We start from the raw sequence: 24,396 nt of genomic DNA, 5'->3' as shown, positions 1-24,396 counted from the left end.
AGGGCACAACTACAACTTATACTATAGTAGAATTTTGGGGTTTAAATATTAATTGCAATGTTTTCCTGAAAACAAAATGCTCCCAGGTGGTTTTGTTTCCCTTGCTATTTAGAAATTACTTTGACCACACCTCTTTGCTAACCCTGCCCTGTCACCTATAGCTTCTAATATTGGAACCTCAAATGCCAATGGAGACATAATTATAACACTGAACTTTATTTCCCAGTTTAACATTTTTCTATTTGCCTTGAGACATTTTATCTAACATAGACACACACACACACACACACACACACACACACACACACACACGCATTTTTAATATGCTGTGAATTGATGGGGCACCTGAATGGCTCAGTTGGTTAAGCATCCTACTTCTGCTCAGAGCATGATCTCATGGTTCGTGGGTTCGAGCCCTGCGTCAGGTTCTGTGCGGACAGCTCAGAGCCTGGATAAGATTCTGTGTCTCCCTCTCTCTCTGCCCTTCCCCTACTCATTCTCTCTCTGTCTCGGCCTCTGTCTCTCTCTCAGAAGAAAACATTTTAAAAATTAATATGCTGTGAATTGAGCCTTAACTTCTAACGATTACAATCAAATTGTTGAAATACAAAGTGAATAAAATGGCTGCTCTCTATTCTTATGCTGGTGTTTGGAAAGTATCTAAGCCATACTGAATGATCTAAAAGTTACTTACAGAAAAGAAATGGGTCTTTCATTTTCCTTTATTGCTAAGTTGAATGAACCATTGTCTAAACCAACTTTGGACTCCTGGAAAGACTCTTCTCCTGGACAGTTAATCTACAACTTGATCCTAATGGTCAAAAGAACTTTACAGATGAGTTTATGTGTTAGGGAAAGGGGGAGACCTTTATGGCATTTATTTATTAACATGGCCTTGGTAGATTTCTTTCCTAAGTGGTCAAACTGTGGCAACCATTTGAGGAAATGAGAGTTTCACCCTCTCTTCCTTGCCTTGGCTGGCACCCCGGAATGAACACTGGCCCAGAATTGCGTGTAGCACACTGCCTCTACTTCCCAGGATGCATTTCACCTTGTGCAGCCTCTGGCCACAGTGGCAGAAATAGCTTGTTCATTTAGAATCTTGGAAGAAGAAACCATCTTGGGAGCACCAAGAAAATAATCCCTAAAGAAACCTCGTACTGCATAAAGTGGAGCAAAATGCTGGTTAAGATGGAGGATAAACTGCAGGAAAAACAAATATATCTGATATGGCATTTGATCTCTCTGTAATAATATTATTAGGAACATTTTAGTAATAAAAAATACACTTTCAAAAATGCAAGAGAACTAGGGTACATAAGGAGTTTTGTGTATTCCAATGACTACTAAATTTACAAATGTGAATAACATCTTCAGTACAAGGTAGTCACCATAACAAGAAAATTATAGATAAATATAGAAAAAGTTTGACAAGAATAAATTCTGGCTGTAAAAGCCACTAAGTAACATATATTTGTCTAACATGTTGTACTTCAGTACCTGGAAATGCTGAAAACTACACTACATCCTGCATAGACACAGTAGGTCATTTACTACAAGTCTAAGATGTTTCTGGAATTTTGAAAACCCCAGATCTCTAAAGTGTTTTGCTTTGCCTTGACCATAAAGAGGCAGCTGAGGAACTCGTCCTACCATCCCAGTCGATGTTTCCATTACCTTCATAGGTGACAACTACCTAACCCCCAACTGCTGATGGTGGGCTTTGTCCTGTAGAAATTCAAGGGCTTTGTGCTGCTTGCTACTGGCAGGCACTCCAGCCATGCAGAGAGTGGAGCGCTCTTCTCCTGAACCTCATTAAAAGGGTGTGAAAACACCCAGAGACCTTTTTAAGTCTATTACATCCAAAGTCCCTAGTCCTTAGAAATCAGGGTAACATATTTCTTTATACTGGCTTCTTTACATGACACAGAAGTTTACACAAAAATTACACAGAAATAAGCATGCTTTGTTTGTTAATTCTAATTCCAAGGTGACTTTTAACATAAAAGTTTATGTTTTTTTTTAGAAGTCTCAGCGCAAACGGAAATCTGTGATATTCAGCAAGACTGGAAGCCTTCATTCCTCAGTAATGAAGAATTCACCCAGCTGATGTTGGAGGTGAAATGCACTTTCAAATTAGCTTCATTGGTTGCAAATCAAAATGTAGCTGCTTGTTCCAGATAAGACCCTGTGCCCAAAGTGAACAACTATTCTTGACTCTGGAAAGAGGTCTTGAAACAGATACCCCTTGGAGCTCTGCATGCTATTGCTTATATTTTGGCTACTGAGTTTGGCAGTAAAAGCAAGAATTCCCAAACTGAATGTGAGTGTGTGCTGGGGCATCCATGACTGCAAGGAGAACCCCACTCTTGGGCTCCCAGTCAGAGGGACACCCAATCTTGGAGCTGGGAAGGGCAAGGATGCAGGTAGGTAGACAGAGGAGAAGGGGGAGGAAGAATTACGTCTCTGCACTGACTTTTGGTTCAGAGAGTCTCCTCCTTAGAATGCAGCGATTATGTTTCCCTTAGTAGAACACGTTTTGAAAACAAAATTCTTTTCAAGTTAGGCTTTGAACTTGAGTTCTGTTACATCAACATGGCATGTGGGTGTCAACTGTAAGTGACCCTGTGCCTCGCTGCCCTTTCTGGGCTGAGAAAGATGCTCATGTGTCTTCCTCCAGAAAGTTAGGTGCCCACGTCCATCTCCAGGGTTGTATTTGTGGAAATCTGGCTGATCCGGGCCAGTGGGCTTCTTCAATGTCCTGTGTTTACATTTGGGTGAAACTGCACAGATGAGGATGAGTCGCTACGGAAACGTGTGGCTGGGTGTTCTGACTTCTAAACTGGGGATTAGTCTGGGAGCACATGGACGTTGATAGTGGAGGGAGAGAAGCCTCCAGACCTGACATGTCTGGGCCCTTGACTTAGAAGAGGCAACAGGGACAAATGAGTTCGGCGAAAGGAAGTTAGGCACTGGCTGCATGTCCGTGGTTCCTGGCAGGGTTTTTGGAGAGTGGCTTCTTTCTGTATCTCCTCTTAGGTGCCTGTACAAGACTGATGTAAACTTTAATTTACATAGATTAACTATGCAGAAAACAGAAAGTACTGGAGTAAGAAAGTGCCAGAACGAAGATGTCCAAATATTATGAAATATAAGCGCATTAATGAACATTTGCATAAAATGAAAGATACTTAAATCTGCATGTGAACTATATTTAAAGAAAATACAGAACTTTCTCCAGAAGCAATGCATTTTAAGTATGTTAAATTTAGACCAGCTTGCGAAATATAATGTTGAATTAATGTATCATTATGCTACTTTACATAAACCATTTTATCTTTTAATTCTTAGGGAACAGTAGTTAAAACGCATAACCCTATAGCACCCAGCCTCTTTTTCAGAATGTGTAGCACAGCCTTCTTTCTTTCCCACTGAGTTTCAAGAAATCAAAAGTGTTTGAGGAAACAAGACTTTTATAAAGTTAAAAATGGATACATATTTGGGCTGAAAGGCAGGACTGAGATTCAGTAGACTGGAATTTCTAGAAAAAGATTTTTAGATTTGTATGTATATTCTTTAAAGATTTTTAAAAATTTTGTTTTGAGAGAGAAAGAGAGAGAGAGCACACGAGCAGGGGAGGGGCAAAGAGAGAAGAGAGGGGCAGAGGATCCTAAGCAGACTCTGTGCTGACAGCAGAGAGCTCGATGTGGGGCTCAAACCCACCAACTGTGAGATCATGACCTGCACTGAAGTCAGATGCTTAAACGACTGAGCCACCCAGGCGCCCCTGTATGTATATTCTTTATGCACTTTCCCCTGCTCCCAGTATAGACTTCTTGAAGTGGATCTAAAGGAATCATGCTAGGTGAGTGAATTAAGCCTGAAATTAAGACTGTACAACAAGCAGGTCTTCTGGACACGTTGCAGCTTTGAGGAGTCTGGGAAACCCACCAACTAGTACTTCTGATTGATCTTTGTTTTAGACTTTTATTCCAACCTGTTGCTCCTCAGTAGACACAGACCTGGTGATGAGTAACTGTACCTCCAGTATATTCTCCTAGATGGCCTGGGCCCTGGAGTGGCCCCCACAGGATGATGTTGTCACCATTTGCCACTAGGCAATTTCTAACTAGTTTGTGTCTCTTTCTAGCTGCACAGCCCTCTCCTTTTCCAGAGCCGTTTCAGGGAATGTGACGGATTCAGATGCCATGTCTTGATGACCATGAGGTTCCTCTCTCTTTCTGCCCCTCCCCCACTTGCACTCTGAATGAAAGAAAGAAAGAAAGAAAGAAAGAAAGAAAGAAAGAAAGAAAGAAAAGAAAGAAAAGGAGGAAGGGAAGGAAAGAAGGGAAAGCTCTTGTTGATTGGCAATTAAGGAATTTGTAGTACTTCTTCTGAATTTTATTCAGAAAAGCTATAGTGATCTTTTCCAACACCCCAGAGGTTGTCCCAGGGAACACAAGAAGCATCAGACCCAGGAATTGACATAAAGGGGTGTTTTCATGTCTTTCTGGCATGTGGCAGGTATAAAATTTGGGCCATTATGGCGTTTTGGGTGTCTCCGAAGCTGTTATCACAGTCAACTTTACTTTGAGAGGGACGCATGACTTCCCAGTCACAGAGTGTTGAGTCACTCAGATGGTACTGAGGGGACCTTCTAAAACCACAGCAAGCGTTTTCCAAGCAGTGACTCAGCGCACGTCTTGCGCATTGGATGGGAAACGCCAATAAGCTGATGAAAGTTATCTTCCATCTATAAATACCTTCAGCTCTTTAACACCCATATGCTTTACAAATCCAAGAGGGGCTTGGGCTCACTGTGCAAGAAGATCATTTGTACTGTTTCTATTTTCCCAGTACTCTGCCCCACTTTTTCTTAAAAGGTCCAGCTGACATCCTCAACAGTGGCCCCACCTTGTAAAATTCACCGCCAGGAGGGCTGAAAATATGACTGAAAAAAAAAACCAATTAGGAAAAGAAACAAAAGGCACCAGGATGTACCTCTGTGTTCCCCATGACCCACAAATTTTATTGGGGGGTTTTTAATCTCGGCCCTATGGACATCTCAGACCTCATCATTCTTTGTTGGGGGGGGGGCATCCTGTGCATCGTCAGATGTTTCAAAGCATCCTCAGCCTCTACCCACTAGATGCCAGCAGCACCCACCCCAGTAGTGATGTCTGCTGACACTGCTAGATGTCCCTAATGGGGGCAGGGGGGAGGGGTCGCTTTGCCCCTCATGGAAAAACACTGATGTAATCCAAAAGGATGAGGTCCTTAAGAAACATGCTTTATATTAGTTTTCAGTCTTATATCCTGCCATATGTAAGTATAAAATAACACATGACCCTAGTGTGCATTTTCCTGGTGAAGAGAACTCCCTCCCATTTTGGCACAATGCCTCTTGTGTGCAGTTAGCGGACTGTTTCTGATTCCTGCTGCAGTGCACTTAGCTGCACCCACCTAACAGACAATGCATGCCCTTTTGGCAGTGCAGACCTCCAGTAACACCCGGGAGGAACTAGCTGAATGCATACAAAACGTTTCCAAAACTTTCTAAGCACATATTTCAGTGTGGCTTTTTTCCCCCTTTAAAGCAGAAAAATCCTCACATTCAGAGAAGATGTTACTTCAAAGATACTGTCAATAAAGCAACAGTGATAGGTTTACAGTAACTATCCACCTGAGCCTTTTACTCGCTCAGAGATTTGTTTTCTGGTGATATGGGCTTTGTTTTCATCTTTTCCATCTATTCTGGGCACCTATATAGCCCGTAGCCAAGAGGACCCCATTCAGAATTACATAGTCTGAATTTTAGAAATCACCTTGCAGATCTTATGAAAGCATCATGAGAATCCAGTAAAGAATCTAAAAACAAAACCGCAAAGGTGTCTGTAAGAAAATGTTGACGGCTGGGGTGTCTGGGTGGCTCAGGTGGTTGAGCCTCCAGCGTCGGCTCAGGTTATGATCTTACAGTTTGTGAGTTCAAGCCCTGCTTCGGGCTCACTGCTGTCAGCTCAGAGCCCGCTTTGGATCCTCTGTCCCCCTCTCTCTGCCCCTCCGCCACTTGTACTTTCTCTCAAAGAAAAGAAAAGAAAAGAAAGAAAGAAAGAAAGAAAGAAAGAAAGAAAGAAAGAAAGAAAGAAAGAAAAACATTGGCAGCCTCCACCCCTTCTTTCCTATCAGAAGCATCTACAGCAGCATGCCTCACATACAGTAGACACTCAGTAAGTAATGTGAATGTTCTTTACAAACAGTTCCTCCAGGAGGTATTCCTCCTATGGCAATGAATGAAGGCAGAGGTTGACCCTGACTGACAGTTGTTAATGCATCTGTTAGGTCCAGTATCTTCCGGTAAATGTTTCCTGCTGAACTCAAAGCCATATTGAAGGTAGAGGGATGGGAACCATACAATATCACTGACATCTTTTAATGGTAATTGAGGTGTTTCTGATTTAGCCCAACGGGATGCTTATCATTAAACACTACTTAGGTAGTTTCCATGGCTAAATTTTGTCTCATGATATCAACAGGTAGGATTCCAGGGAGTCCTTTACTGCTTTGGCAAGCACTTTGCCTAGGCTAGAGGAATCCGCGTATGAAATCCTCCTGTGCGAGGCTGAAAAGTGCGGGGAGGTTATTTGTGGAAATATTCTAAGAGTTACACCACAAAGTCAGTGTCGTGACAGGGGGTCCTTTGCTTCAGTGACATCCTCCTCCATAAAAGCACGGCTAAGGAGCCTTCCACTGTTGCATTTTCCGCAGGCGTTAGACGGCTTCATCATCGCAGTGACCACGGATGGCAGCATCCTCTATGTTTCAGACAGTATCACGCCTCTCCTGGGGCATTTACCGGTAAGTGTCTGCTCTGCTGACCTTTGCCAGTACACATTATCATCTTACCTTGAGAACCATTCAGATCTCAGATCAGGGGTGACGTAGGTATGAGGGGGTGTGTGCGTAAGAAAAGCTAATGGTGTTCTCAGCAAGAACTTCCCTTCTAGAGGAAGGGCAGACGCAGGCATGTGCCATTCTGGAACAAGCGAGGCACCAAGATCTTGGCAAACCCCGACCTGTCAGGGGGACATGGGAGCAGGTCCTCACCCTCTGTAGCCCAGCTGAACCGATGAGAGAGTCCCAGCACAGTTAGCAGATCTTAGAGCCTGTACCGAGGCTGATGGGTGTCCCTCCAAGGGAAAAGCTGACTTCCTGGGTCAAAGCAGAGCTGGTGGAGGAATGTACAACAGATGGATGGTGATGGGGCGTGGTTTGGGGATCACTGAGGACATGTCTGAGATCACAAGTGGGTGGTGACACTTAATGGTAGTAAGGGATCTGTGATGGGGGGATGGAGGGTGGGGGAAGAGTTGAACTATTCTGAGAGGATGTAGTTGGACCAGGGAGGCCTTGGGGAATGAGAAGGGTGTGGGCACCAGGACAAGCCCTGCTGTCCAGGGGAGCCAGGTGGAGGCTCAGAGTGGGGGTGGGTGCTGCTTGACAAAAACCATCCTAGATGCTCTTCCCTCCCCTTATTCCTCCTTCTTTTGCTACCTTCTTGCCTCTTTGCCTCTCCTCCTTTCTCCCTCTCCTCCTCCTCTCTCCCTCTCCTCCTCCTCTCTACATAATTCCTCCTGGCACCCTGCTAACCCCCACTCACCAAGCAGCACCTAGCCTGTGGAGGGTCCACCCTTGGTGATCTCTCAAAGGCGTTTGGCCAGCCTTCCACTTCCTGCCATACCATTATTTATTCCTACAGAGTGTGATCTTGAATGACAGCTCTACCAGGAGCATCCCAAATGAGATAAAAACCTCTCTTCTCTCTCCTCCCAGCAAGCCCTGCCAGACCACCTAACCCCACCACTTCCCACTCCCCGCACATGGGTGGATGGGTGGCCAGCAGATGTGATAAGGAGGGTAACTGCTTCCCCTAGTTCCTGTACAAAGGAAATCCTGGGCTAGGAAGACACTGGAGGACCATGGCCGCCTCTCCTTAGCTGCACCTGACAGAGAGCAGCGTGGCCTTGCTCTGTGAGCAGCTCTGCTTCCTTGGGGTGATGAGCCCAGCTTTGCTACTGGCCCAGGATTCCACGTTGTCCTGGGTTACACTTGTCCTCGGAAGCCACTCCCCATTGCATCATTTCTGCAAATGACACTGTGTGGAGATCAAAGCCACTGTCCACATTTTTCCTTTGCTTGGTCATTGTGTGACGTAGCCCAGAAAAAACAGTTTTTACCTTGCTAGGCAGATGCCTTTGAATTACCCCATAATCTGTCTAACCTTTGTGTTTTGGCCCACTCCCTGCACCATCTCCAAGTGAGTTAGGTGGGGGGTGGGGGGTGGGGGGTGGGACTATCTCCTCTTGATAGCTGTCAGAGAGGCTGGTTCTCATTTAGTCCCAAGGAGACAAAAGCACAGTTTCACCCTGGTTTTATCTGAGGCTAGAATAGTGATGAGGCCGATATGAGGAACACAGAAGTGATCCCACCAAATCAGCCCAGCTTCTTTGGGCTGACCTGAGGTGGCTGAGGAAAAAGAAGTGACGGGGTGCTTCTTCGGAGGAGTCTGTGTTTTGTCTTGAAGGGATGGACTGGGGTCATGACAGGCACCGATTGAAAGCAATGACATGGAGCCTCCTTAATGACCCAGGAATGAGATGCAGGAGCCCAGAGATGTTTGGGCAAATAGGATTTGCTCTGTTCTGCTTTATGCTTTAGTAATTATCTGATGACCCAGTTGCTATACATGACAGGGGAGTCAGAAAGTAAGTCTGGAATTCTGATTTGAAATTACGGAGCATGTTAGGACCACCTATGTGAATGATTCTGTAACTCTGGAAGGATCAGAAATGACCCTGTCTCTGGCTTATCAATGCTAGAGACTCATATGAATCATGAGCATCTGTCAATACACAGACCACACCCAGACACACATAGAGTCAGCCCTTAAAATCTCGCCAGGGGAGGTGAGCTCAGGATGGGCAATCCCCAAACTTAACTTCTATTTAACTTATATTATCCAGTTTTTATCCAGAGCATCACCTTCTTCTTTTTTTTTGCTTGCATCTTTGTTCTCGTGGGTGGACAAGGGAGATTAAGGATGGATGCTTCCCAGGTGCCAATCAGTCACCGGCTGGTTCAGCAGAGGAGCCCATCCAAGAATACCTCTATCCCCTCTATTTTACAAAGAAGGAAACCCAAGGTGGCCCGGCCAGTGAAGTGTAGAGCAGGGCCTAACCCAGACATGACTGCCTGCAGAGCCCAAGCTCATCACCACTCGGCTCCGGTGTATTCCTGATGCCAAGGGTTGGAGTTGTCATTTGGGAATTCTGCTTTTGGTTTAATTCACTTTGAGTCTGACTTAGTTACTACTCAGCATGAGCCGAGGACTTGTCCACAGCTTGTCCACAGACAACGCAGCCTTTCGAAAGGCCCACGTGAGATTATTTTCCCTTAAGGGTTTGCAGTTTTGTTGAGAGATTTCACCTGTAAAACCATTAGGGACTAATCGGAAAATAGCCAACAAGTATTGAGCACTTACTATGTGCCAGGCACCACTAAGAGTGCCTCCCGTGAGTGAATATGTGTAAAGCACTTAGTACCTGGCACAGAGCTAGAGCTATATCACATTCGCTCTCCTTACCCTTATAATTCTTACAATGACTCTGTGAGATAGGTACTTACCCCAGTTCAAAGATGAAGAAGCTAAGGCACACAGAGGTTCAGGTTCTATAGCCAGTAAGTGGTGGGGCTGGAATTTGAACTCAGGCATTTTGACTCTAGGATTGGTTGCTTAACCACTACTCAGAATTCTATATAAGACAGAGTAAAGTTCGGTGTACTCTCAGGGTAGGGAGACTGGTTAAGAAGAGAGGATGGGGAACTGAAAGGTAGTGGTCAGTCTTCGTGGGAGAGGTGGCCATTGAGGGAGGGCACGTCCAACAGAGACACAGTGTGGGCAGGGAGCAGGAGGCTGTGGACCCCGGCAGCAGGGCCCCATCGGTATCAAAGGCTGGCACACCAGGGGTTAGGTCCCACTATCACTTGCGTGGCCTGGGATTGGAGGCCCATCCATGATTGGGAAGGTTGGGGGACAAAAAGCAACAAGAATTCCTTTCTATTTTGAGACTGTCAGGTTTATAGTCTCTCTGTCCCCTTCCTACTACCAGAAACTCAGACATGGCAAAAGCTCCCGTGATAGATTTCTGTATAGCAATCTTCTGCTGAAACATGCTAGAACTTTCTCTCCCAACTTGATAGAGAAAAAAAGAAGAAAATAGCTCAAAGAAGAAAATGATGTTAAGACAAAGTCAAAACTTTCCTGTGGTGGCGACACCAGTACATTTCAGTATCTAGAATTAATGAACACAGGTGGTCAAAGAAGAAACATGGGCATGGCGGATGAGTGTGCAGATGGAAGACCAAGGGCTAGAGGGAGCTTCTGAAATGAAAACTTTCCAGGAAAGATCTAAGGGACTCTAAGTCACATGCCTCTGACAGACTTGGGAAAGAATCATATGGCTGAGGCAGAACCAAATGAGAGACTCAAAGTAGGCATAATCTGTGTTTCCTGTTTGGACTTTTGTTTGAGTTTCTAAAAAATCTTCCCAGGTTGTTGTTTTGATTCGTTAATGATTGCAATGTTTGCTGAATGAGGGGGATCATGCTAGGCCCATAAAGCAGAAGTCCTGTCTCCAGCCCTGAGCACAGACCCCATGTGGCTAAGTGTTCACTGGGTGATGGGCTGAGGTCTTAAATGGGACTGCTACCTCAGGAGCAATTGCAAACAGCTCTGGGAAGTGCCTCAGAAGTGAGAAACATGGGCGTGGACAACACCACTTCCCCAGTGGGAGATAATCTAGGGCATGAGTGATTATAAAGTTGGAGAAATCTACAGACCAAAAATTACTTCTGTGGAATGCTGGTTCTCCTAAGCTCCAGCAAGCAGTGCAAGATCAAAGTGGAATAAGGGAACAAATTCCCGTGGTGAGGGTCACAGCAGGGAGAGGAGGTCACGAATAGGAAAGACAGAGCTCTGGGCTGTGTTACCACACAATGTAGCAGCAAGTCCGTGAAACACCTTCCAGGAAACATCGCTCTGCCCTCCCTTCCCCCTCCACCTGCCCTCACCTGCTGGAAGAACCTACCTGATCCCAGTCACCTGGTCAAAGGTGGCTCTTGGTGGGGGCCAAGCTGGGGGTCCCTCTGTCTAGGAGGGGTGTGGCAGGTGTGGCCTCATGCAGCTCAGAGTTGGTCACAGGTTGAAAGAGTCCAGGTCACCAGTTAGATTGTTTTTATTTTAATGTGCCTTTTGATTTTTATAAAGCATACATGCAAAAGTATGTATAAAACATACATTCAGTTTTTAAATTGACGATAAAGTGAGCAGGAACATACAGGTAGCTGTCACTGAGGTGAAGAAACAGAATATAGCCAGGACCGTGGAAGCTCCTGTCTGTTCTTTTCCCATCATGCCCCCACCTTCCAGCCAGAGGTGACCATCTTCCTGGCTTTTGAGATCGTTGCTTTCTTGTTTTTCTTTGCAGTTCTACCAACTTGTGATCTGTCACTGAACACTGTAATTCAGTACTACCTTTTGTTTAACTTCATGTAAAATAGAAGCCATAGGAAATGTACTCCTTTTGCTCAACATGGTTTATGAGATCCATCCATCCCACACCGTTAGTAGTGGCTGTCATGGGTTTATTTTCACTGTTGCCCAGTATTCCACTGGAGGAATGGGCTAAAATTTCTGCATCTGTTCCAGCTTGGAAGTCTTAGAAAGGGCTTTTGTGAACATGCTGCGTGTGTTTCCTGATGGACATCTGCAAGCATCCTATAGGGACTATGTGTAGAATTGCTGGATTATAGAGTAGGTACACCCTCACCGCTACTAGGTAACACCAGGTCGCTAACAGTGGTTGCACCCATCAACCCTCCACCCGCAGAGTTGAGTTCCAAGTGCTCCGTGCCACAGAACTTGGATTGTCGTGCTTCCTACTGTTCGCCAACCTAATGCATGAGGGCATCTCATGGAGTTTTGATTTGTGTCTGTCCCCCATTGCTAATGAGATGGAGCATCTTCGCATATGTTTGTTAGCCGTTTGGATTTCCTCTTTTGTGAACACGGTGCTTGTTCAGGTATTTTGCCATTTTCCTACTGGATTGTCTAGTTTGTTTCTTGTAATGATTTGTAAGCATTCTTTCCATGTTCTCAATACTCATCCTGTGTCAGGGGTCATTTGAATTGCCTCCTACTCACTCTGCCTTAGGGATACAGGTTTGGTGGAACACACAACACCCAATACTGGACACGTGAGCTCAATAGCTGTTTAAGTCACATATGCTTACAACCTGGAGGGCGAGGACGCACAGCCACACGGGGCCGCGCTCTGGAACAGTGAACCAGCAGGGGCTGTGAGAAGCAGGCTTCATAGTAACAAGGGGGTGAGGTACTCCCTGATCCCCACAGGAGTGAGACTGGCTTGTTTGAATAATTCCACAGGCTGGCAGGGAACTAAACCCTCTAGTCAGGGATGAGCAGGAACTGTGCCTGTCCCCCTTGATAAGGAGCACTGTCTAGCTAGGGGACCTTATCCATAGAGCCAGAGTGTGAAGGAGAACTTTCAGTTGTGCAAAATCGAGGCCCTCCTGATTTTGCCAGGTGACAAGGCGGCAGTTAACACTGAACCTTAATTTTAGGACTTAACACCATGGTGTGTGTGTTGCAAACATATTCTCTCATTTTGTGGCTTACCTTTCCCTCTCTCAGTTCTTTTCATGAATAGAGATTCTTCATAATTGGTACCTTTTATACCCTAATTAATTCTTCACTACTCTAAGGTCAAAGCCACTTGCAGTGCTGTCTTCTGAAAGCATTACTGTTTGGCCATCAGTTTGATTCCGAATCTAAATTGCATCAAAGCATATCGACGATGCTTCCAGCTTCCTGGCCCCTTAGGGAGATCAAGGGCCTGACTGCTTCCCTGAGCTCATTCCTGCCTCTTCGCAGTATGAAGCTTCTCCAGGACTTCCCACAATTGCCCTTTGCAATTGTGGCCAACACATCTCCAGCCAGAACTGCCAGGGCCTGTTTGGGACATTGCTGGACAGCGTGTCCACCCAGCTCATTTCCAACTCAGCTGGCCACCCTCTGTGTGCTCCCTGTGCAGGCTCTCACCTAACTTTGCTGGGTAGGACTAATCTGGTGCCGCTGGTTTGTAGGGAGAGAGGAAAATGCCTCACTGCCTCCCGAAGCGCTTCCAGATCATCCCCAGGCCCCCATGGGGCCCCAAGAAGAAACATGGGAGATATGCAATTTGGAATTTAGGAATAGGCATTCGTATTGAAAGTATTCTTGGTAAAGATTCTTGATAAAGCAGCCAAGGACATCCCAGTAAGTTGAGAATGAGAACCTTCCACCTCCAACAGGTAAATGGTGTTCTAGACACTGTGATTCAGCTATGAAGATAGCTGCAGATGGCAAATGCCCTCCCTTGTCTCTGTAATTGCTGTCATTTTAATAAGCAGAGCTCAGCTCATTCAAGGGACAGTTCAATTGCATATATAATTTACTCTCCGGTAAGCGTTAGGGTTTAAATTTTCAAATTATCATTGTTTGTGCTGGTTGTCATGTTGAAATAGCATAATAGTAATGTAACAGTGAAGAGAAAAAGAGCTTGCTCTGTGCCAAGCACAGCTCTGAGCCCTTTTCATGCGTGTATTAACTCATAATCCTCACAGCCTCCCCCCTCCCACCAATCTCCATCCAGGGTTCACCTTTATTCTTTGCAGAACTTGTAGCCTGAGGTGCCCCCACAGCCCTGTGACCTGCCAACTGCCTTCCACAGGAGCAACAAGGTCAGGTAGCCCTGTAACCCTGCTCTCTGTCATACATCAGGGGAAGGGGTTTCCACCTGGCTCTCCAAGAAAAGGCCATGGAGTGACTTCGTTATCATTTTCTTGTATCTGGAATGTCTTTAAGAAGAAAGAATACTGTTGTCTTTGAGCATTAGTCAGCATCTAAAAAACTAAAGGGAATGCGCTTACAATAAAATCAAGAACATCAGAAGGAACTTGGAGAAAGCCTCAATGAGAAAATGATAGCACAGGCTAGTGAAGGGTTTGCAGAGTCTTTGCCAATAGAGATCAAGCCAAGCCAGGATGCAATGGAGCTGGGAGTCCCTTCCTTTCCTCCTCCTGTCCTTCATCAGCCACCAAGTTGGTATCTCCCTTCCTCACAGCCTCTAGAATGCTGGCTGCGAGAGGGAAGGGGCTTGCCTGCTTCGTTGTGTTTCTTCCCAGTGCCAAAGGCAGTGGCTGGCAGGCACACAGTAGCCCTCAGTGTTGGGTGGATTATGCTGTTGAATGACCTGTTTGGACTCTCCCTTCTCCTGTGCATTACATCTCCCCATTCCCTGTGCCTACTCAGACTCTGACCATCTCTAGCCTGGTTTCCTGTGCTCCCTCCCTCCTCAGACTAGAAACTTTAAGGGATTTCTTTAAAGCACTGGTACAGTGCCTTCCTCTAGGCCCTCAGTGGGTTCCATCTCCCCATCCCAGGCACACAGGACAGGGCACTCTCTCCTCTGCAACCTTCTTTGCTCTGGCCTCACTTCCCTTTGCAATCCCTGCCTCCATTGCTCTCCTCCCTCCCCTGTGATGTTTCTGTGCATGCTGTGCCCCCTGCCTAGAGCACCCTGGCTGCCCTGAAGACGCCATCTTGTCCCCCAGATCCCACTCAAGGATCCCTGCCTGTGGGAATTGTTTCCTGAAAGCCTCTCGGTCCTTATGATTGGATTCAGCACACCATGCTCAGTGTTCTAGGGGTGTCTTGTTTTTACTCCTTTTACTTCTTTCAGCTAGTTAATGCATTTTTTTTTCCTAAGGCCAAGCACCATTAGATGTCAGGTGAAGGCATATCAAGATGAAGGCAGACAGGACCCCTACTCTCCTGGGGCTCCTGTTGGATGGGGCAGGCAGAGGATACACATCAGCATGTGAACGAACAAGAAAACAAGAACTTTCTTAAAGGGTTATTAAACACTTAATCACACTGAGCATCCATTGAGTGATGGCTCTGTGCCCTTTGACCAGTAGCTCCTGGCTTCCTTCTCTTTTGGTTGAGCAAAGCACAGCCCTGAGGGGGTAGAGCCAGCTTTCAGTCCCAACCTCTAGGGTTCTCCCCACCTTGTCGTGACACAGGCCAGTGTGGTCTAGGCAGACTTGCCCTTCACCAGCAGTTTCAATATGGCGCATAGTAAGGGGCTTCAGAGGCCAGAGCCACAGCAGTCAGGGTGGCATTTATGCATGCATTCTCAGAAGCAGTACCTTCAAAGCAGGGACCTAAAGGATGCACAAAAGTTAGCCAGACAAAAGGAGCAGTGCACGATGTCCCAACCTCAGAGTGCAGCGTGGGAAAGAGCAAACCTGGTAGACTGGAAAGAAGGAAGTTTAGAGGGTGGGTAATACGCAGCCTCAGAAGTGAATGGGGAGGTTCAGACTTTGTCATGGGAGCATTTGGAAGCTGACTGACAGTATTTGATTTGTTTTGTATTGTTTTGTTTTGTCTTTAAGTAAGCTCTGCACCCAACATGGGGCTCAAACTCACAGCCCTGAGATCAAGAGTCACATGCTGTAAGGCTTGAGCCAGCCAGGTGCCCTGCTGCTAGATAGATTTAAGCAAGGGGGTGACCTGATCTGATGATACAAGGCTCCTTCTGGCTGCTGATGGAGAATAAGTTGGACAGGAACAAAAGTTAATGTGGGAAGACCAGTTTGGTCAGTTCATTCCCCAGATAAGAGATGATGGTGATCTAGACTGGGGGTTGAGGCCATGGAAATAGAGAAGTGAGGAGATCTGAGAGAATTTGAGGGAGGAATGTCTCACAGCACTTGAACATCATTTGGATGTGAAGATGAGGGTGAGAAGGGGAGACGTTGAGAATGCCACCAAGGTGTCTGGGATGGGCAAGTGACCAATTGGCAATACCGGGCATCGGGACATTGAGCTCGAGGAAAGAGGAGATATGGGCGCAAAAGAATGAGGACATTAGGGATGCATGTGAATCTCAGGTTCTCAGGGGGCACACAACAGAGAGTTGCCTGGATATACAAATTTAAGAGTGTTTGCAGGTCATGTTTCAAAAATGTATGAAAGCATGAGTTTATCGAGGGAGACTAAGGCAGCAAGAGACGTGCCTGTCTTCTCTCTCTTTCTCCTCTGTGAGCTTCCACCTGCACTAGCCACTATGGGAACCACTAGCCATATGTGGCTATTTAAATTCCAATTAAAATCATTAAAATTAAATACAATTAAAAATTCAGTCTTCAGTCCTACCAGCCACATTTCAGTGTTCATAGCCATGTAGCTGGTGGCTCTTGTAAGGGACAGCACACATTATAGACCATTTCCATCTTCACAGACAGTTGTATTGGACAATGCTATATCTAGATTCTACATCTTATTCATTTTGTATGCACAGTGCCCAAACACTCAGAAAAAAAGTGCAGTTCCTTCGATTGGAGGCATCTTAAGAAATAAACAGACATTCGGAAATGGGGGTCAGAAAAGGAACCCCACACATTCTTTACAACCTTTCACATGAGTGACAGGGCTCACACGGGGGCCCCAGCCAGAACACAGGAGTGCTGGTAGGTGGGGCTCCTCCAGGAAGAGTGGGACTGTCTGCATATTTGTCTAATTTAACTCTTACTTTTCTCATGGGCCCATGGGCAATACCATAGCACATTTGCATTGGAACAAGTGACACGTTCTAGATTATAATCCAGGATTACAGAGTGATGGAACTGAGAGTCTTTGTGGAAAATCAGATCTTGGACTTTTCATTTCAGAGATCAGTTCTAAATGGTCCTGAATGTCCAGGTTTTGGTTTTGCTTTTGTTTTTCATCTTCGTTGAGTGTGTACCTTTGTTCTTTATTTTCTTTTTCAGTCAGATGTCATGGATCAGAATTTGTTAAATTTTCTTCCAGAACAAGAACATTCAGAAGTTTATAAAATGCTCTCTTCCCATATGCTTGTGACAGATTCCCCCTCCCCAGAATACTTAAAATGTAAGTTTACCTTTACTGGTTTTACAAGATACAAAGATAAGAATTTTACTTTGGAAAGGAGGTTAGCATGAATTAAGAGAGGGAGAACTAATTTTAAGAACAGCTTTCCTTGTGACTCAGAGTATTTCCAAAGTCCTTAGAGGTATATTTTATTTGAAAGTTAAGGCTAAAACTAGAGTTTTATGTAGTAGTAGTATGTAGTAGAATCATATGACATTTAACTTCTCTGTGGAAAATTTGAAAGCATGGTGCTTAAGAATAAGAATTCATTTTGCCTGTAATACAAGTTCTTTTTTTTTTTTTAACATGAGAGTCTTTTGGTAATCAACACTGCAAAAAATCAGGGAACAGTCGACTTGCTTATTTTAGAGGGCACTGTAAAGCTAGATGTATATAATAGCCAAGTATCCAACTGAAAACTGAATAGTTAGGTCAAAACGCCAAATTCTCCTCTCCCGAGGCTGTCATCTGGTTATTTCTATACGTTTCCAGTTTTTATGGATTTTTAAAGTTTTTCTCAAAATTGGCAACCTGGATGGAAAGGGCGGCCTCGGTGCCTGCTGAACCATGTACGTTGATGGAGGTAACGCAAGTGCCTCATGCTTGTGCAAGCCTTAGTCCATTTTCCATGAATAATTTGTCCTGTTGTATATCTGATTTTACTTCAAAGCATTGTGAAAAGATTAAATTAAAGAGAGCAGCTCTATATGAGCAGCTTTATTTTAATACACCATATGAAAACAACCAGAACTAATCAATGCCGACATAAGCAACCACAGACATCTGGGAGCAAATTAAGACTAATTGGGCCCAAGTACGGAATGCAAAAATATCCATATAGACTATGGGGGAAAACCCCCTATTCTGCAAAGGTTATAAAACCATGTCCAAAAGTCAGTCATAATGAGAGAAATGTCCTGGCCGTGTGTAGACTAAAGCCCATGAGTTACACAAAGATAAACTTGTTTAGTCTAGAATCTGTGTCATATTCATGTTCCTTTTTCTTTTTTTCCTTTAACGGCCCAGCTGACAACGATTTAGAGTTTTATTGCCATCTTCTCAGAGGCAGCTTGAACCCAAAGGAATTTCCAACTTATGAATACATAAAATTTGTAGGAAATTTTCGCTCTTACAACAATGGTAAGCTTTAATTGTCATATAATTGCGACAGTGTCTTTTATCATGCAAACGTGCACACGGGGGCATAAGAATCCCTGAGGGAGGAGGAGTGAGAATACGTGCTTTTCATATTTGCATTTGGATTTTCATGTTCCCAAGATGCGTTTTGTGCTCGTAAATGCTGTCTCCCGTTTGAGAAGAACGTACTCCCACACTTGTTTATGCCGGTGCACAAAGTCCCACTGAAATGCACTTTATTCATGTATTTATTTTCAGGCGGATGGAATAGTTCTGTACTGTGGGAAACAGCTTCTAGTTAATAAAGAACAGGCTCAGCCTACACACAGCCAAACAGGGCTTCACTGTGACATGAAGATCCATAACCTTGGTTTTTGCATCTTTAGTCTCCTTTTTCCAGAACTGCTGTGAGCATGTTCTCATGGGTCTGGCACATAGGTCTTCTGCTCACTCTGACCCTAATGCACGGAAAGTGGCCGTTTTATGAGGAGCCAGAAAAATCCACATTTGGATGGATTATGAAGCAGATTAGCCAAGTGTAAAATCTTACTCTCTGAAATTATCCAGATAACTAATGGTCCAAGCTCTGGTTGTACCTCTAAACTAGACTGACACCCTCAGTTTCCCTTTTGACCCTGGGAAAATGGGAAGGCAGGCCTGGTGGCGGAAATTCCGAAGTACAGTCCCCAGCCCACAGCCCCACTGTGGAGCCCAGCACAGAAAGGCCTGCCTTTTGTTTGCTTCACTCCTCAAACCTCAACACAAAACAAACCACTTTGAATGATCTGACATTTCATAAAACCACAAAGATGGGAAAAACAGAAGGAAGAGTTACAGGGATGGGAGAGAGAGAGGGAAGGAAAGGAGAAAAATACCAAAGGAAAAGAGACAGGAAGATGAGGCACAGAAATGATGGGTGGGCAGGTGGAGACACCAGGGAGTTGATGGCTCCCCTGCCTGGGCAGCCTCTGGACCCATGATGGAGTCCATTTACCCACCAAATTAGACCCAAAGTTTCCGTTAGAATCTGCCAACATAATGGCCCCGAGTCCTAATGCTGAAGCTAACCAGGATCTTTCCTTCCCCCTCAAACAATCCTCTGTTGTATGTTGTTTGCATAAATATACATACTTTGTCTAAAAGCCTGAACTAGATGCTAAACACTTTGGTCCTGCCAAAGTGATTTTCAAGCCTAACGTTCAGGGCCCGTGCCTGGATGATGGGCTCCTCGGCTAACTTGGGGCCCTTTGGGAACCTACCCAAACAGGGTTCCTAAGTGGTTGGAAGTGAAGACAGGTCAGCTTTCACAAGTGGGGCCCTAAATCTGGGTCAAACAGGATAAAGCCAAAGCCTGACCATGCCTAACCCGACTCATCTGAAAGGCTTTCCTACACCTCAAGAGATGAATGTTTTATGAACCACACAAGTAAATGGTAGCTGGTTGGGCTGCCTAGCTCAAGAAATTGACCTATGAGACGCCTGGTAGAACACCCAGCATGATGCCAGCCCTGGTGCAGAGTTCACTGGGTGAGGCACCTTGTTAAAATGAAGATTCTAGTTCAGGAGATCTGAGGGTGGGGCTGGGATTGTACAATTGGAAAGAACCTTGGGGCTCTGATGAAAGGGGTCATGGACTTTGAGAAACACTACCCTATTGTGATACTAAATGCCATTCCATAGGAATCGTAATGGTACTCCTCACGTTAATGGTGCTCCTTCCTACAGCTTTATTCTTGAATTAATATAAGCAGTGGTTTGCAATTTGCTTAAAATGTGTGCTGTGGCCATCATGCCAGCTGCTGGAATAGCAGAACATCCCATGTGTCTGCGTGCAAGGAAGGGGAAGGCACCCTGGCCCCCCGGAGTGCCAAGACTGTGGAAATTCTGGGATGCTGCTCCCACGTGTCTCCATGACAACGGCGCACCGCTTAATTAAGGAACCGACCTGTGATTGGCTGCCGAGCAGCAGTCCCATCCTTTGTTCATTTACATTTCCACAACTCTCCCTTACTATGCTGCTGAATATCACTTTGAAGCTTCCTGTCGCTTATCACATTTTAAAGGGTTTCAAGGAAAGAGGCAGACTTCATTGTGAATACCTGGGGTTTTTTTTCCTAACCAGCAAAGCTTTATTTTCACTTCACGTTGAGACAGTGTTTGTTTGCCTGAAAGAATATGTGGAAATTATGTGTGATTTTTTTCTTTTTTTTTTTTGGAAACTGTTACTGCTATAAACACACAGTATCGAAAAGTGGAAAATTTAAAGCCAAGAGTGCCAGAGTGTCTTTCCAGAGCCCGTTGAACAAACCAGTTAGGGGGGCTTTCCTGAGGCAAGAGTCTCCAAATGTAATTGTGGAAAACCTGAAATATCATTCTCACTTGGATGAAAATAGACCACAACAAATGTCAGAGGGAAATGAATTTCTAAGATGGAACCCTATGAAATCAACATTCATTTTTTACCTATAAAACAGAGTTTAACATACAGTAAGAAATACTTCAAATTTGATTTTGTAGGTTTACTTCTTAATAAACATTGGACAATGGGTTAATCAAAATAGCTCACCTTAGGAGTGCTTCCTAACTCCCAGGTCCTGGGCCCAGTCTTTGCATTGATAATCTCATTGAATCCTCTTGCCAACCTTATAAGTGGTACCATTGGCATCGTCGCATCTTAACAGAGAAGGAAACTGATGCACATAAGAATCAGAAGTGCACATTCTAACCCTGAACTCCTACCCTTAACCCCAGTGCTTTGCTATGTTGCAAAGCAAATCTATGTTGAAATTAAACATGTAGATGCAGCACACAGGCCTGTCCCTGCCACTGGGCATGCTGTTGGGACATGATGTCCGTCCCTATGCACATCAGATGTCCCGCACCCGTGAATCACGCTGTTTTAAGGATACCCAAGATTTGTTTGAAAACAAATGGGTTTATGCTCACAGATCTCTAAAGATGGGCACAACACACTGTGGAGGCCACACAGGGAAGCACCAGGGTAGGTCAAGAGGCAGGGCGAGTAGGAGATGTGGGCAGGAGCCTCCTAGTGTGGTTTCTGTAGAAAAGATTGAGTGAGGCAGCATAAACAGACTTCAGTTTGGTGGGTTTGAATAATTTTAGTAGGCTCTTGGGTAGAGGGGTTTGTCTCTAGTTCTCAGGGACCTGAGTGATTAGGGCAAGTGGATAGTAGCCCAGAGTGTCAGAGCCCCATAAAGGGTATGGTTGGGCTGTGAGCTCTAGATTGATTGGTTTGCCTATGAAAGGTGCACTGGAAGGTGAGTCGTACCCTATTTCTAGGAATTGACCAACCCTGAAAGCAGCAGTTTCTCCAAGGTCAGCAAGGCCCCAAATGTCAAAGCACCAAATACAGAGAGTACAAAATGTGGTTTGTACACAAGCCACCCCATGCAACTTCCCTGAGTCCCCAGGCATGGCACACCTTTCAAAGCAATATGTGTAGAAGAAAAATGACTATGAACGTTGCTTTTATTTTAATAAAATCCCTGTGCGCACTTCAAAGAACTATGTAGGAAACCCTACCCTGGTCCGTTATCAGGGAAAGTCCTATCATTTCTGTAGGGCTGCTGAGTTTATGGAGCATTGCCTGGCACATTCTCTTTTGATACCTGTCAGGAAAATACGAGGCTCTCATTTTTATCAATAATGGAGTGGAAAGGATGGTGACATTTACTGACCTGTGAGCTCTTTGCACCCCTTCCTGGGCCTATGCAGTCCATGCCTGGTATATAAGTAAGGCTCAACAAAAGTATGTTGGCCTAGACTGAGGCTCAGAGATCTTAGCCCTGGATGTACAGGTGGTAGGGGACAGAGGTCCAGCTCAGACCTGACTTTTGACTCACAGGAAAATGAGGCTTTTCCAAAACTGAGAGCCAATAATAGAGCTCTCCTTCACTGACCCCAAAGCCCACCCCAGAGATGGAGGGGTGGCTTCCAGGAGGGTTCCCACTACTTCTTTGGCCTTTAATCCGATGCAAAGATTAAATCCACTGTGGTACGTGCTGGGTAAACTGGCACATGTATAACTTATGGTGATTTGTGAATTGTGTGCACTGAAAGGTCACTGACCAGTGCATGGTCAGTGTATGGTCATCTTTGGCCTCCATTCTCTCCCCATTCTGTGTCCCCCACCCCCATTAAGTTCCTTCCCCACCTGGACTCCCTGGGTGCTCCCTGATGTCCTTATCCAGGCCCCTCACCCAGGTACCCCTGCCAGTAGTGTTTCTGACACACTCTCTTCCCTGCCTCTTGTTCATCTGATCAACCAATTTGCCTTGAGCCTGATAGAGGTGCGGGCTGTGACTCAAAACTCACATCTGTAGGTACCCTTGGGCCTTAAGCCAAAGGGCCCAAAGGGGAACATGTAGGCTTCAGGGCATGGAAGACAGGTGACATTGATCCAGAGAGGGCTTTTGGTGACCTTTAAATCCCATAGATGAAGACCCTCATCTGCTTGCCTGCTAACTCAGATAACTTCATCTGGCTCTGTCACCAGTATAAGTAGGTCGAGTTAGGAATTTGGGGTGTGGGGAGGCACAAAAGCCCCTTTGCCCTTGTTAATGAGATTAAACCCTCCAGTGGGACATTTCCGGATTCAGCAGCTGATTGTGCCATCTTACCCCTTTACCTCTGTACCCCCCTCCATGCACCATGGCTGCACAGACACAGCAACCATCGCCTAAATACTTCCACCAAATGGAATTTTCCTCTGCTTCAGTATTTGCACATCTCGGTCACTCCTTCGGACTTCATCATTTGGTACAGATGTTCTGGGGTTGGGGTGGGGAGGAGGTGAAGATGGGACTTCACATCTTTAACCTAGATTTTTAATAAATGTGAAGAAGTATGTGTCGGGAAATGGAACAAGAAAGTAGCTTTCCTAGAACTGTTTCACTTCAGGACAGTTTCTAACCAAGTCTGTGAAGAGCTTCCTGAGGGAATCTGAGCTGGAATACGGAACCACATGTCTCCTCCTCTTCCTATAAAAAGCCTACTGTCTGATCTTGGCCATGTGGCCAGGAGCACCAGAAATCACCACTGATGGCAACAGTCCCTGGTCTACCTCTGCTCTGCACATCATTTCCAGAAGAGGGGTGAAATGAAATTATTTTATTCGGAGCTATGTTTGTCCCATAACAGATGTTTAAAAATACCTCCAACAAATCCATCTTTTTTCCTTGTCCAGTTAACTAGAGGAGCCCCTGGGGCCTCTCCCAACCCCCCACCCAAGTCCCACAGCTCTGCCCACCACTCTTACTGGAGAGGAATCAGCCACGTGATTTTAAAAGACGTAATGAACAGTCTTTGCTTTCAGGGGTCCTAGTAAACAGGTTCCAGTTCCTGAAAGATAAGTTCATGCCAGGAAGAAGGCAATCCTCTATGTAAGCCCTTGCTCCTCCCCCAGACTTGGATTTAAATGTGCATCTGACTGAAATCCAGAAAGCAGTATTTCAAAAGTTGTTGGTGTGGTTCCAAATAGGTCACCCTCAGCAAACATTCCACTCTGGGCTTTCCAGAAACCACACACCAGAGTATAAAAGTTTCCCTGCCCTCATTTTACCTATTCGCCTCTAACCACACAACCAGATTTGAAATACTGGCAGAAATGGAGGCTTTTTAGCTTACAACACTTGATTCCGTATGTTCCGTGGGATTTCTGTAGGTTGCCTCATTTTATGGCTTTAGGGGTTTTGTTTTTTGTTTTCCTGAACTGAACTGAGATTTCTCAGTTAGGGGAACAAATCCACCCCCACCAGATCTCACTGAGAATGGAGATGTGAGTTTAGCACAGGAAGGACAGCCTCGGGGAAGGAATGTCTCATCTATCTGTCACAGGCCCCCAAGAGCAAGAAGCAGAGTGTCCCCCCCCCCCAACATCGAAGTACCACATCTTTCTCCAGCAGAGGCCATTGCTGCCAGATGAGATTGTGGAGGAAATAAGAATGCAATAAAGAACAAGGTGTTACCCAAGGTCATTGTCTTGCTTGAGCATCTAGAGCCCATATTAAAATGGAGCAGTGAGGAATGGTCACACAAACACATCTTCCTGCTTGTTCCAGCCTGGGAGCAGGGCGCTTCCGTAGAGGTTGTCCAGGAATTGTGACAAAAAATGTGTACAAGACATCCAGATGGAGGACAGGGGGCAACATCCTGTACGAAGTCCACTT

General features: G+C 45.3%; 1 protein-coding gene across 5 annotated transcripts in view; it reads left to right on the top strand.

The window, feature by feature from the left end:
* The window catches only part of NPAS2 (neuronal PAS domain protein 2), a 160,321-nt gene that overhangs the window by 100,652 nt on the left and 35,273 nt on the right, over positions 1-24,396 (top strand). For all 5 annotated transcript variants that reach the window (XM_043603143.1, XM_043603142.1, XM_043603141.1 and 2 more), the window contains exons 4-7: positions 2,027-2,118; positions 6,766-6,855; positions 16,951-17,071; positions 18,098-18,211. In XM_043603143.1, the coding sequence (XP_043459078.1) occupies positions 2,027-2,118; positions 6,766-6,855; positions 16,951-17,071; positions 18,098-18,211 (417 nt within the window). The remainder of the gene's footprint in view (positions 1-2,026; positions 2,119-6,765; positions 6,856-16,950; positions 17,072-18,097; positions 18,212-24,396) is intronic.

Source organism: Prionailurus bengalensis, chromosome A3, assembly GCF_016509475.1.
Source record: "Prionailurus bengalensis isolate Pbe53 chromosome A3, Fcat_Pben_1.1_paternal_pri, whole genome shotgun sequence".
NCBI classification, from domain to species: Eukaryota; Metazoa; Chordata; class Mammalia; order Carnivora; family Felidae; genus Prionailurus; species Prionailurus bengalensis.
Note: the sequence above shows the minus strand (reverse complement) of the source record. Positions and strands in the feature narration are given on the sequence as shown.